General features: G+C 37.6%; 1 protein-coding gene across 1 annotated transcript in view; it reads left to right on the forward strand.

Annotated features, from left to right (window-relative positions):
• The window catches only part of LRP1B (LDL receptor related protein 1B), a 714,787-nt gene that overhangs the window by 346,335 nt on the left and 353,669 nt on the right, over positions 1-14,783 (forward strand). The window contains exon 5 of the mRNA XM_088058617.1: positions 2,310-2,447. Within this exon, the coding sequence (XP_087914743.1) occupies positions 2,310-2,447 (138 nt within the window). The remainder of the gene's footprint in view (positions 1-2,309; positions 2,448-14,783) is intronic.

Raw genomic sequence — 14,783 nt, forward strand, 5'->3', positions numbered from 1 at the left:
TGTATTTTAAAAGAAAGTAGCATCAAATCAAAAATGTTATAGACAGGAATATGTCAGACTAATCTATTAAAGGTTTAAAAGTTAATAATAGATTCATTCTTTCATTCATTACATTTAGGATATGTGTAAATATGTTTATTAAGTTTTGGTCACCTATCCCAAGGTTTCTGTTTGTTAAAGTGTGAAAGCCCTCTAGAGTTTTAAGGTTTATAGTAATGCAGGTACCATGGTTCACATGTTTCTCAGATCTAATTTTTTTTAATGAATGTGCTCTGTTTTAGAAGAAAAGACTTTTTTCACTCCACAAATTCTATCACAGATGCTCTAACACAAAGAATAAACAAGTTATTACTGGCAAATCAGAAAATTAGTTCGGTTTTGTTACATGTGAGGTGCCTTCAAGTACTGATGCGGCTGAGATGGTAATCAAATTAAACCTTGTGGTTTTATATGACCTACCTGACAATGAGCATTGGGCTGCTTTATTTTAGTTCTTCCTTGGAAGTTCTGCAGAGCCAAACCAGTCCTGGAGGAGTGCCTGGCACTGCCAGGGGTTGTAGGTACTGTAGGAAACACCACATGCATGGGATGCTTCATGGCATGGGGTGTCCTGCCTCCAGGGTACAAAAAGAGGAATAAAATGCCTGAAGCCCAAACTCTCTGGTTCTCTGGTTCTCATTACCATAGCCATCAAATCCTGACATCTAGGATACATTTTGATCAACTTTCAATGTTCTATTGCTAAGTTCTTCTTATATATTACTGAAAAATACAGGGAATGTTTTCTTTGTGAAATGTTTTAATCCCTCTACATTTGAATTGCATGTATTTAACCCAGGGCATGGTGAGAGCAGTTTGTGTTTCATCCTAGGAGCACACAAATCCTTTGAGACAGGGTACACTCATCCCCAAAAGCATTACCTTTCCATCCCCAGAGCCAGCATGCTGTGTCCCTGTTAACCAGGAATTCCTCAAGGAGGTCACTGGTGTCCCTCCACGGGTGCAAGGGCTGGAGCTGGAAGGTCAGAGGAGGGAGCAGGGCATTGCATCCCACTTTCCTGTCCTAGGGATGTGCCCTTTCAGGGGTTCCTGCTTTGTTTGGGGAAGGAGAGTACTGCCCTGTGCTGTTGAGCATTTTCTAATTGGGAGAATTTTTGTATATTAGATTTTTTATTTAATGGTCTGAGAGGCATCTCCACTTGTTACAGAAGTTGTAGATTCCCCTCAAATGGTTTGTCCTGATGACTCCAAGAGACAAGACCTGAGAAAGCTGAGATTTTCCATCTTATTAATTAGGGAGCTTTCAGCTACTGCCAATGATTTCTGTCCTTCCTCCTGGAGTCAGTGCCTCAGAGGAGGTGAAAGCACCTTGCACTTGGGCACAGTGCATCCAAGGATAGATTTCCCTGAAGGACTGTTACAACCTGCCAGAGTTCAGCACAGACCCCAGGCTCCAACACAAAAAATCAAGGAGGTTCAAGTCAAAAAAATTTCCACCCCTTTGGTCTGTGAGTAGCTAATGATATAAAATGTGTAAATTAAGGTTCAACCTCTAACTGAGCCAAACCTTTCAGACCTCTAAATGTTCTCTGCTGTGTTAAAAATCTCAGTCTTCATAATGTGGAATTATGGGGGAAATTTTATCAGTCAGAACCCTTTCTAAGAGATAAACAAAAGTGATTCTCAAGAGTCCCTAAGCTCCCTCAAAACTCCCTGAACCAAACACTTCAGGGAAAAGGGGACAGAGATAAGTGATTGCAGCTGGGGTGGTATCCCAAAGGGAGCAATCACAGCATCCTTATCCTCCCCCTTACATCCTGGACTGTGCAGTTTCTGAAGCAGTCTCCTGGGCTGGAGCAACAGTTTCTGTCATTTAAAACAGCCACAAATATGTGACATTTATATGTATTTTCATAAATATCTACAATTATCTGCACAGCACCACAGTGGAAGTAACTACTGGTACCTATTACTCTTGGTATGACTCTTGATAGGATATTCACAGGACTATTGAAAATCTTATGATGATGCTTTTTAATGTCTGCAAAGCTTATTTTAGCATCTGCAAAACATATGTATCTTAGGAACTAATCCTCTGAGCCATTGATTTGTAATTGCACTAATCATTTCTTGATGACTTTATGTGTGATAACAAGGCCCTAAAATCTGCAAAATGAACAAAACCTTCAAAATGAACTAATACATAGAGTGTTGGTGTTATCTTTAAAAAAAGAAACAAGGTGCAGAACTTCCTTTGCCTTGTTGTGGATGTGAAAACACGTGTAAGAAATTCTCCATCTGTTCTTTAGGTCCTGAGGAACCAGATTTCAAGTGCAGCCCGAATTTCATCAGCTGCATTGGTACCAACAAATGCATCCACTTGTCCCAGCTCTGCAATGGGGTCTACGACTGCTCCGATGGCTACGATGAAGGAGTTCATTGCAGGGGTGAGTGAAAATTGCTTTAACCTCAAATCTTCCACTGGATTTTCTTTATTGAGTTCAGAGAGAATCAGAATTTACTCCTTGGGAATACATATAGGTATATATCTATGTGTGAATATATGTAAAACAACCAAAAGTGAGCTGATAAAAGCATATTTTAATATGTGTTTCAAGTTAAGTTAGAAAAAATATTTTGTGTGAACAAAATGCAAGCAAAAAGCGCACAGATTTTCATTTTTTCTCCTGCATTAGCTACTAAGCTTACATGATAGAAACTCTTCTATCAAAAGAAGCATGAGGAAACCCTTTACTGAGCAAAAGTGGGGCAGCACACTGTTTGCAAGCATGATTTTTGTTTTACTTATAACTTCTGCTTTAAAAATAAAAAAAATCCAAAGAAAACCACAGAAAAATATATCAAATTTGCTATGAGCATTATTTTGCACGGAGGACTTTGTTTCAGGAGGGTTTTATGCAAATAATCTGCTGTTTAATAGTGTAGTCACCAAATTCTGACAATGAGAAATATTAAATAGAAATTGGTGAAGGTCAACTCTTTAATATCCCAGCCCAACTGAGATGACTTTTTGAGGTCTGCACTGGGGATAGTTCTAGGTTTTCTGGGGAAAATCTTGGAAACCTTGAATCAGTAATTTTTAATCAGTAGATTTCCAGATGAATGATTGGTGATGATGTTCAACAGATCTCGCTTTGCAAACCAGAAGCTGAGAGACAGGTCCTGGGACTTCTGCTGCAATCCAAAATGACAATATACAGTGAAAGATACAATTAATGCTAGAGTTCAGAAAGTTAAATTAGAATTTAAAATTTCATGTGAACATATTTTCAGAGCTGTCAGAGTAAAATCTAAGCCCACACCAAAAATAAGCCACATGGAAAAAAAAACCATAAAATTAAAATTAAGAGGAAAAAAAAAAAAAAAAAGGCCACCTGGAATTAATCTGTACAATACTGCTGACTTTACAAAACTAGAAATAGTTATTTTTATATAACCAGGTGAGGATACAGGCTGTCATAAAATATATGAAAATTCTTAGTCACAGTGATAGGAATAATTTCTTTTCTTGAAGGCTCAAGTGTTTGATAGTCCTTGTTCAATAAGCATTACATAAAATCAAAATTTGTGTCAGCATATTGGGTTTAGCACTGGGCCCAGTATCCAAAAAAAAACCCCAGAACTTTCTGGGCCAAAGCATTATTTGGCCTACACTGAAACTTTCTGAAGTTGCAGTGACTGTTTTTCAGAGAATAGTATTGATTCATTTAGTTCTGTTTAGATTTATATTCCTCAATATTTCATGTTTTTCAGTGTAAATTACTCTGGATTAAATGGTAGGGGATTAAAAATTTCCAGTGCTGAATAATTAATATAACTGTCTTTTATTTTTATTGAATTTTAAGTCTTTAAACTACCAGATTAATGGAATCAGAAAAAAATATACAGACTAAAAGTAAAATCCTGTGTTAGTGGCAATGAAATATGTTTACTTTTCTTATTGTACATGTATCCTGTATTTTGGAATATGGAATATGGAATATGGAATGTGGAATATGATAGCACAAAAAATACCCGATCTTTATTCACATCCTTTTAATTCATGCTCAAATACACCTTGTAAGGTTCATGCACACAAATATGAAATCTGCCCAGTGGAAAAATTAATGTCTGCTTTAATAAATCACCACAGAATTTGGTAAAACAGTCTAAACAAATGTTTCTGCTAGACCTCACAGGACACCTACATAATGAAGTGTCACAGTACCTCCTCATCTAGGAAATGGTTAACAACTCATTAATATTGATTTTTATGCCGGTTCCATATTTTTACTTGCTTATTGGGAGCAGAATTGAAATTATCAGTGGACACATTTCTGTCAACAGAGCCAAGGAATATAGAAAACCATAATTTTACATTATGATCCTGTAGTTTGTTACAAACAACTGCCACTATACTGCCACTTATACACTTGTGTATATTTACCACAACTGCCACTAACGGTATTATGTTATATTCCTATATGTATATCAAATATTTGGTATGATTTTCTTATGGTTGTAATTATTCTCTCTCTCTCTCTATATATATACATAGATAGATGTGTTTATAAAAAAAATGTTTGGGTAAGCTTTGAGTCATTCCTCATTACTTTCTGAGTCTTGAGCACACAAGTCATATGTTGAACTCATTTATGTGGCCAAAAGTTGCAAAGTTACTTCAGAAATCCATCAAAACCGTTAGCTTTTTCTTTATATTACTCACAGGAGTGGCATTATCAATTCTGCTGGAATTAACAGTGCTCATGTGAAATTTGTGATGGAGGAAGGCAACAGCAATTTTCAATATTGAGTTGCAAAGGGCCCAGCTGGGCACAGAGCTGTGTTAAAATAATCTCTTGCTGGGGACACTGATAGTGCTGTGTAGATAAGTCACAGCCCAAGCACCAGGAAAATCAGTTATGGTTTGAAATATGGAGGTGTCACCAGGGCAAAGCCCATTTCAGTGCACAGGTAACTCCAAAGGGGTGAAATCTCTAAGAACTAATGGACTATAAGTACCCAGTAAGTGGAATTATTCTGATTGCTTTCTCTAAGTTTAACATTCTCACGTTAATTCATTATTAACGAGCTTTTAGAGTTGTATTCAGGCCTGCACCTTTCCCTGGCAAGGGAAAAATATAGTCATTGCTCCAGTGTGAAATGGTAATATATGGGAAGTTTCAAGGAAATAGTAGTAAATACAATGACATTCCTGTATTATCATCTTTTATTTCAGGCACATATGCATTTTTGCTGGTGAATGTAATGCATAAATTCAGGAGAGGTTGTGGCAATATGAAATAAAAAATGTTTTATTATGCATGGTTGTTTCACATTATGTGTTCCAATGTCCTTCAGAGGAGAAAGGGGTGTGTAATCCACTGGGTTTGAACCACAGAGTATATAATAATGATCAGACATCTGTATTTGGTCATTTTGGATTACTTTTCATTTTTTATCTAATTGAAGAATGCTTTAGAAAGGCTGAATAAGGGAGAAATCAAGATATATATTAACCCCTCCTGTAAAGTTTATACTTGGACTCAGCTTTCTGATACTTCCAGCAATTCCAGGATCCATCCCTGCTGGCTGGGGGAGTTCACACCCATCAGCTCCTTGGAGATTTGAGAAGGTTCAGATAAAATTTACCAGTGCCAAAACCAGAGCCAAGCTTGAGTAGCTCCAGCTGAAGACTGCTCCAGATCTGCTCTTGGCAATTAAGCTTCTTTCTTTGACACACTTCTTCAGGCTTCTTTGGAGAGCCAGGACTTTATTTCAGCTGCATTTGCAGCCACTTTTACTGCTCAGCTGAGCAATGAGCTGAGAACTCTCCTGTCCCACTGGAGCTGCCAAATTATTGCAAAACTGAACTTTTTAGCTCCAAGTTTTACCTTGACAGGATTCATCCCAGGCTGGGGCTGGGGCTGGCTCTGGTCAGTTAAAGCTGGGGTCATGTGGCTGCAGCTTGTCCCAGTTTGATTTTGAGGTATTTTCAAGGCTAAAACAATTTTATTTTTATTTTTTTTTTATTTTTTTATTATTATTTTTATTTTTTTTCCTCCTGAAAGTTTTAGGAATGGCTCAGGTAAATATCTGTTGTGGGGTAATTGGAGTTGCCTGGCCTTGAGTATGTAAAGCATTAGATGCCATTATTAAGATAATTTCTAGTGAATTACAGTCACTGTGAATCTTAGTAAAGAGGTTTTTATGTTTGTTTTTTTGTTTGTTTTACTAGGGCTGCAAAATTTGCTGTATAGTTTTATAAATTAGTGCTTTATAGGTCTGTATATGGCAGAAAATGGAAAATGGTGTGCAGAATTGGGGTTTGGTCTGAGTTAGAGCTATAGGAAACTAAAACTTGTACAAAAAATGGTGATCTCCTTTTTTAATTAACTAACTTAGATTATTATTTAGTAGCTCCTGGAATATCTGTGCTACTATTTCATCTCTCCAGCCAGAAAATGCTAAAGAATACTGCAGACAATACCAGTGCAAATAGAATCCTTCCAAGTCTTCAGATTATTTGGATCTTTATTAACTGTGATCTGAACCATAATCTCTGAAGTCTCTAATCAATAAAATATTCAAAGGCAAACTCTGGATCATTTAGTATTAAAAAACTGCAGAACACACATTGAGAAGTTTTGGCCAAAAGTTGTTCTGTTTTAGCAGCCTATAATCAGAGTATTATTTTTCTGTTTAGGCTTTTTGAATGAATTGTTATCAGAAGATGAAGATAAATGCTGCTATTACTGAATCATGTTTTGTTCTGGTCTTTCTACAGCTGAAACACTGGGCAATTTTAAATAGTGTTTACCAGAGGGGAAAATACAAATTTCAGAATTTTAAGGAAAAATCAGATCTTTCAAGAATGATGCAAATTTATGAAACTGAAAGATATGAACCTACATTTAGATCCTAGTTTTACTTCTGTTTTTTCCTTTTTTTTCTATTTTTTCTTTCTAATGAAATAGTGTAACAAGGTAACAAAAACCCCCTAAAACAGTCAGGACTTATATGTGTCCTTTCATTTTCTCATGAGAGTTTTTCTGGAAGTAATGCTCACCCGCATCAGAATTCCCTGTGAACTAATTTGATTTATTCTGACAAGCCTTAAATCACTCATCCTTAAAGGCTGTGACGTACAAAGCGTCACATGAGGTTATGGAATCCTTGAACTCCCAGGAAATCTCCCACAGCTCCTGGTGGACCAGGGGGTGCTGCTGGAACCATCAGGTAACAATTGGAATGATTCCCACTGCACCCACTCTGCATTGCATCAAGGTTTTCATTTGGCTTATGAGGCAGAGAAGAGAGAAAAGTGAGGGCATTAAAATAAAACAACTGGGTGTTTTTGCTTTGGAACTGAGCTTCTAGTAAAGAACTCTATTTGTATGGCTGAAGGCTCAGTTTGCACAGTTTAGTATTATGATATCTCCTCATTTCACCATCCAAACATCCAATTTCTTGTATATTACCATCTTTCCTATCTTTTTGCCTCGATAGATCATGATGTGGCTCATTTAAATTAGCCAAGGTCATTTAGGTCATATTCTGTCAAGACAAAAAAGCAATGGGCTTGGTGATTTAATAACTTTTCATGACAAAATCCTTTTGCAACAAAGCAAATTATAGGAGGCTGGTGGGAGAATGAGCAGTGGAAGACATTTGAGTGATGTGATTTCATCCTACCTTGATGGGCTGCTGCTGAAGAGCTGTTTTTTTCAGACTAGAATTCACACAGGAGTGCTGTTGTGAAGGTATCAGCACTGTTTCTGTGGCTTTAAGTGTAGGATTTAAATGTTTGGCCATTTCTGATGATAATATGTGACAGCAGATCATTAATTGGTTCCTGGTTTGTAGAGAGTGTTCTGATCTTGTCCACTGGAGGAGCAATGTATGTCCTGTCTGCTCCCAATCAGTATTTCTATTTCAGCTGCAGTATCCATTTTCCTGAGAGAAAGTGTTGACTACTGCTCCTTTCTGGTGAAATCAAGTGTTGGTCAGGTCTGGCCTCCCTGAATACAAATTTTGGTCAGTTTTTTAGCACATACATTTAAATACAAAAGCTTTCTTCAGGGCACAGAAACCACGCCTGCGATAGCACGTTGGATGGTTAATCCATGGAGTTCTGCATTATGAAAAAAGATTATAAGTCAAACATTTCAGGTTTTCTATGATCCTGTTTCCCAATAAAATGCACGAAGTGTAGCAGAGATGTTAATCTGTCGTATTTGAGACAAGATGATGGTAGTTCAGAGGGCCAGTTAGTGCTCATTAACTGCTTCATGGGCAGGGCTGAGGAAAGCAGCTACAGTCAGTGACTCGGGATGGCAAGGAGTGATCTGAGAAATCTTTGTTCTGCTTCCCAGGGATTTGGGTTAAATGCTGTTTATTGTTGCCTGATGGTACTGTTTTGAAGCTGCTCTCTTTTGAGAAAACAAACATTGAATCTCATACTTTGAGCACCTCCTTTTCAGTTTTACTCAACACGTTTTATTACCTTTCTGTTGATTAATGTGTAGTTACCTGTTAATTTGTCCCTGTTAACAATCAAATAAACTACTACAACTCCTTAAGGAGTAAGAAATGCAACAAGCTTTTTTGTATTAATAAATCTCAAAGGATTTTTATGAAGATAAATACTCTGGGCATAATCTCTGTATCAGGAGTTCCAGACATACTTGCATGGCAAAAACCCCTGACACTCCTAAACTCAGCCCGCAAGCAGGAATTGCAGCTGCTGCCTGGCTGCCATTAGGTCACATCACAGAGTAAATCTTAAATGTATTTTCAATATCCAGGCAGCAGAGACAGCTTTTCACCGAGCAGAGACCTGACACCAAGTGCTTGTGAAGAACTGGTAACCTTGAGGCATAGGGAGAATGACACAGGGTCTGTCTTCAGCTATCACCACCTAGATTTGGGAAGATGGGATAGCTTAGACATCCTGAAATCTTATTTAGAAGAAATAATGTTTTTTTCAGTTTCCTTTTGAGCATTTTTTTCTCCTTTTTTTTTTTTTTTTGTGGAGATACATAAACTATTGCATTTAGACCTCTAGTGTGAGAATTTAATTACTATTTATTAGATTAACTAATAGTAAAATTATATCTTCTGAAGAAAAACACATCTGAGGTGTCTGCCCATCAATAAAACATGTCATTAAATTTCCATGTACTCTTTTTCCAGTGACATTATTTGCCTATTCATTGCTTCATTCAACAGTGTTAAAATAATTGGGCAACCTGGTGTTTGAAGTGAGGGGGAAAAAAAAAGTGACAGGCATGTGTGCTGAAAAACGTGATTTTGGTCCTCCTAGAGCAATTTATAATGTCAGCCTAAATTTACAGAATGGTATCAAATTGGAGACAGAGAAGAGGAAAGAAAAGAGCAAATTCTGGGGCTAGCATCACATAATTTGTCAGAAGTGCAGTTGTCAGTTTTCTGCCCCAGGAGCCCTCAGCCAAGCTACATTATAAGACTTGGTTTCAAGTTCCTCCACTCCTTGCCTGGGGGGGATTTGACTTCCCAGCTCCTGATCCTCCCAAGGTGAATAAACAAATAAGGAGACTACATCTGTTCTGTGAAGGGGGTACTGCTACTCCTCGGGGCTCTTTTCCCAGAGCCATAAACAGTTAAACATTTATTGTAGCAAATACTTGAAGCTGCAGGAGCGTTCATTTGCATTTGAAGGGCGAGTTCTGGCCTCTCACTTGTTCCCATCTCAGCAATTAGCTGTGTGTTGTTAACCAAAGTGGTAAATTCTGGGAGCTGGGGTGGGAGCATTCCTACCTGGAATGCACATGCCTCTGCACAACACCCACCTGTCTGACCACCTGTACACACAGCACAGCAGATTCTGCCTTTCCACACACTGCAACTCATAGCTGCAATAAGGAGAAACCATATTTTTTTTTTTTTCTTCCAGACAAGGGCTTTACTTCCCTACCGTTGCGCAATTCTTGAGTTTTTCAGTTTTAGGATCATGGAACTGTATAATCCAAAAGCCTAAGTCATTCTCAAATTGTGTAATGTAGTTTAAAAATTAAAATTTGCCATCATTCCTGGGACTATGATAAACAAGTCAAGATGTCACCAGCAGTTTTAAGTGAGATTGATACTACTCAGTGGTGTGAAGTTTGCTTTGACACATTGAGAAATTACTCTTGGTCTTCCACTGGGAAGCAAGAACATGCACAGAGCGTACAAAAACTGATTTTCAGAATTCATTATACCCTCTCAGATTCCAGTCATCTTTTCTCCACAAAAATCTACGAAAGTGTAACTTAATCTTTAACTCACTGCAGCAATGCACATGATTTTAGTTGTATGACAAATGCACAGATTAAAATACTGTGAGATGAAATAACTTAAAAATTGTGGGGGAAAGAGGAATAAAGAATACCTGGAAGCAATCAAGTGAAAACAGAAAACTAGGGGAACACAGAGCCCAGTCAATAGCAAGGTTCAGTGTAATACTTTAACTGAGGGACTGTCAAACAAACCTGCTCTAAATCAGTATTCTCTGGAACTCTGTCCATCAAAAAATAGGAACCTGTTCCCAGTGCATTGACTCCTATAAGAAAATAAAGAGTTTTCCAGGAGATTCCATAACCTAATTAATAACCTTTCACAATTTTATCTGTTGTGAAAATGGGTGTGTTGACAGCATTGTTGCTGTGCATAAGTGATGGGATATGAGCTGTGTACAAAGTAAAATAGCAAAATAGTTGTGATGGGACCTGAGTCCTGCTGGAATGCATGGCAGCATTTCCTTGGGTTGAGGCTTCCAGACTGGGCCTATCCAAAAAAAGAATAAAAGGTGCCTATTTTTTATTTTTTAATCCTTTTTATTCAGGTTCTCTAAGCATTTACATATGGAAAAAAAAACCAAAAACAAGCCCAAACCAAAAACAACAAACAAACAAAAAACTCCAGGAAACTGTTACATCTGGAGAGGAATAAGCCATATTTAAAGCTTGAGATGTGACCATGACCCACTCTGGAAATCAACAATATTTTCTGTCACTCAGCTGTTGAAAAAGGCTGTTGTAGTTGCATTGGCTGCTCTCTGTGTGTCTCTTTCTAGGGGTGGAATATCCTGGTAGAACAAACCCTATTGAATCAAACTTTTTGAGACTGCATTTTGCATCTTTCTAAAATGTTTTCTGTCTGCCTCGTCCTTCTTAAAATCCATTAACATGCAGCAAAGTATCAAAAATGCTGCTTGGAAGATAAGGGATCTTGTACATGGGATGGATTATTGGAACAAAGTACCAGTGCCCACTTTCTCAAAGGAATTGTTGCCCACTAGAATTAAAAACGAGATAAAATAGTAGCAGTCCAGATTATGATTCCAACAAAAGATTTATCCCACTCACAGTGACACTTTTCTGACTTTTCAGCTTGGTTTTCACACTCATGTGAGTGACATTCCACAACAGCTGATGTCACATTCCCAGGGCAAGATCAATAAGGGAGAAAATGTGTTTTGCAATAAAAGAATCATTCAAGCCCCAAATACATTTTTTTAGCCCAACTATATAGAAGGTCAAACTCCTCACTCATTAAGAACTAAATATGGTCTTTTTAACAAATGCCCTGTTTAATTACCAGCAGGCAATTCAGCACAATTAGTTGCTGTCTAAGGTACTTTTTTTTTTTTTTTATTTTCTAATGGTCTTGCATATTTCATAGCCTCTTTCAAAACCGTGCATCAGATGGAGGACCTGCTACTTGTTTAATTGACTTTTCCCCTCTCTTAATGATGTGCATCTCCTGGAATTTTAGTAGAGATGAGTCCAGCTTACAAATAAAAAAGAAAAAGGAAGTTCGCAATATTGAAGTAGAAGAACATTTGGCTGTTGTTTGGCAAATTGACAAGGCAATTTTAGCCTTTTTTAATCCACTGAAAGACAATGAAGTAGAATTACACTAAATGTTTATGTCTAGGTAACTTTAAGTTTCTACAGGAAAGACATGAGTGCAGTTTGACATTCTCAGACTAATGGCACACAGTGGCATCAGGAGGATAAAAAAGAATGGGAGTAAGTTCTGTTCTGCAAAATGTTACATAAAATGAGCACAGTTACATTAAAACAAAACTGTTCAGACATCCTGAGGACTCTTATTTAAAGTACATGGACAATAAAAATACTTCTGTGGGGCACAACTGTTCTGCTTTCTGCCATGAGCCGACACTTATAATTTATGTTAAAAAATAATAAATTAATTACTTGCAAATTTAAGTGGACACAGTTTGGGACCTGTACTTCTGTTTTGTGGTAAACTTGAATGTCCTGTGCTCGAAAAAATGAGAAGTGAGCCCTTCAGGGAAACCTAGGAATGCATCCTGCCCTTGCTATGGGAGCTGGATGTTGATTTTTAGTGAAGAGAAAAAGCAACCCAAACCAAATCTGATGTTGGCCACAGTGTCTGCTATTAAAGGATAAAGCACTGTGCTCTTCAAACTGTAGTTTCTCTCTCTTAAGCTTAATGGAGAAAACAAAATTAAAAACAAAAAAAGAAAAAAAAAAAAAGCTGTAAATAGCAGCATGGTTTTTAGTGACCTGGTGTGGGTTACAGTTCAGCTGAAGGAAAATGGGGATCATGAAGGGCCCCTCTCTGACTGAAAAGGTTACTGGGTCCTACACACGTGTCTTGTTTGGGCTTCCAAAGGAGAACCAGATGAAAGGCAAAAAATACCCTTACATGATCCCCAAGAAGAATCAGCCTTCCTGCTGGTTGAAACCTTTTAGTTTTGAACCAATACGTGCCAGTTTTCCTGATGTTGTCTGGAAACTGCAGCAAAGACGTGAATCATTCCAGTGCAAAAGCAGTCAAGTTTTTGGGATATAAATGTCATATTAAATGCAGAAATTTGCAATCTCATTTATTTATATTTCATAAAAAGTCCATTCATTACTTGTAATATTTATTTTTTTTTGTGACAATCCAGGATTTTTTTTTTTTTTTTTTCTTTTTCTGGTGCCGAAGGTGTCTGGAGCTGAGAGGAGCCATTTGGAAAATGCCTCGGGTTTTCTAAGACTCATCCCAAAGTCAGAAATAGTCCTTGCTGTATCTAAAGGATTTATGTGTTCCATATGATGTACACAAATCCCTAAGGATGTACATAAATCATACCAAGGTCCCAGCAGGCAGCTGGACAGGGAAGCTGGGCAGGATGTAAAGGCACACAGAGCTGGGCAGGGATTGGGTGGGTTTGAACATCAGATCTGAAAATGTCCCTGTACATCCTGAGAACAGGGACCAGAGAGCTGTGAAAGGATTTCTCCCTCCAGTTCTGGCGCATGGAAAATCAGTCTGCTGTCTTACAGCACCACTCTTGGTGCTCACCAAAGGACCCAGGAATCTCTCTTCAATACTTGGGCTGTAAATAACAGTAGGAATTGCTGCTGGCTTGTGTTAGCACGAGTCAGAATCATCCCCCAGCTAAAATGTGAGTGAAATACAATTGTTGTTACCGGGTACATCTGCAGGCCTTCGCTCTGGCTTCAGCTGCAGAAGTGCTGCTCCCATGGCTCTTTCTCCCCCTAATGAAGGCACAGCTGTGCATTTAGGGACTGACAAAGAGCGTGATTAGGAATTCTAGACTTCCAAAATCGTTTATCTGCCTTCAGAAAGAGTTGTTGTTAGTGACTAATTCTTGGAGAGATTTGTTATTGTCTTGTGCTGAGGGCATTTCTGGTGATAGAAGCACAGAAAAGCTGTGGCAGTTTAGTAAATCTTTTCATTGTCCACAATTTATATGGTGCTTCATTTGGTGAAATCTGGATGAGCAAGTGAAACTCTGCAAAATCTGAAAATTTTAATTCAAATAGAAATTACTGGGTGTTTTTTTGGTTTTGGCTGGAATATTTTTTTTTCCCTTTCTTGTCACATCCCTGGTAGTGGCTCTTGCCTCAAGGAGAGGAGGACTCAGCTACAATGCAGTGATCTTCTTTAGCTGTAATGCACTTTCTATCCTCAATTTCTGTTCAGGAGCTCCCTTCCCTGCATGGAAGGATTATAAATGGAGATCATAATCTGTTTGGACTATGTAAAATATGTCTGAGGCTTCCAAGGAGCTGACAATGCTGATGTTCAGCACTGTGAGTTCTGCTGGCAGGTAGCTTGGGAATGTTGATTATAGTGCTAAACATTGCTTGTATTTGCATCTGGATGTTAAAAAGGACTTTTTTTGGGGGAAAAAATGTGTGTAGCAAAAATATAACATGATAATCGATTTTTTTTTCTTAATAGCCTTTAGCTAGCAAGTTGTGGAGTTCTTAATACAAACTAATCTAGATGATTTTAAATTTTGCTGCATACAGAAGGCTAGAATATTTGTAAGTTAAAAAGCTGAATTTTAAAAACAATTTGATATTATCTCTTCAGCAAAACACTACAGACTCTGCTGATTTAATTATAAATAAAGGTTTTGTTGTAGCTCATGCTGATGTATTTTAAGAAGAGAGTTGCAGAAACCTCCATTAAATCCATGCTATACATAGAAGTGTTTACTTTAGGAAAGATCAGACAACATATTATAGAATTCAAGTTTAGAATTTTGGAAAAATTAGATTTTATCAGTTGTGATAAAAATTTAAAATAATTACTGGAAATTAAGAACAAATAATACTTGATTCTTTAAAAGTTTAATTTAAAATTGGAAAAGCCCCTGCATTTGGATGAGAGGTGTTTTGTCCCTTTGATATCATCACGGGAACTCCTCTGTGCTAATTGCAAAGCACAGATAATTGATGAAATTGGGAAAA

This window comes from Pseudopodoces humilis, chromosome 8, assembly GCF_049639895.1.
Source record: "Pseudopodoces humilis isolate 2021_Gansu_Grassland_sample_001 chromosome 8, ASM4963989v1, whole genome shotgun sequence".
In the NCBI taxonomy this organism is placed as follows: Eukaryota; Metazoa; Chordata; class Aves; order Passeriformes; family Paridae; genus Pseudopodoces; species Pseudopodoces humilis.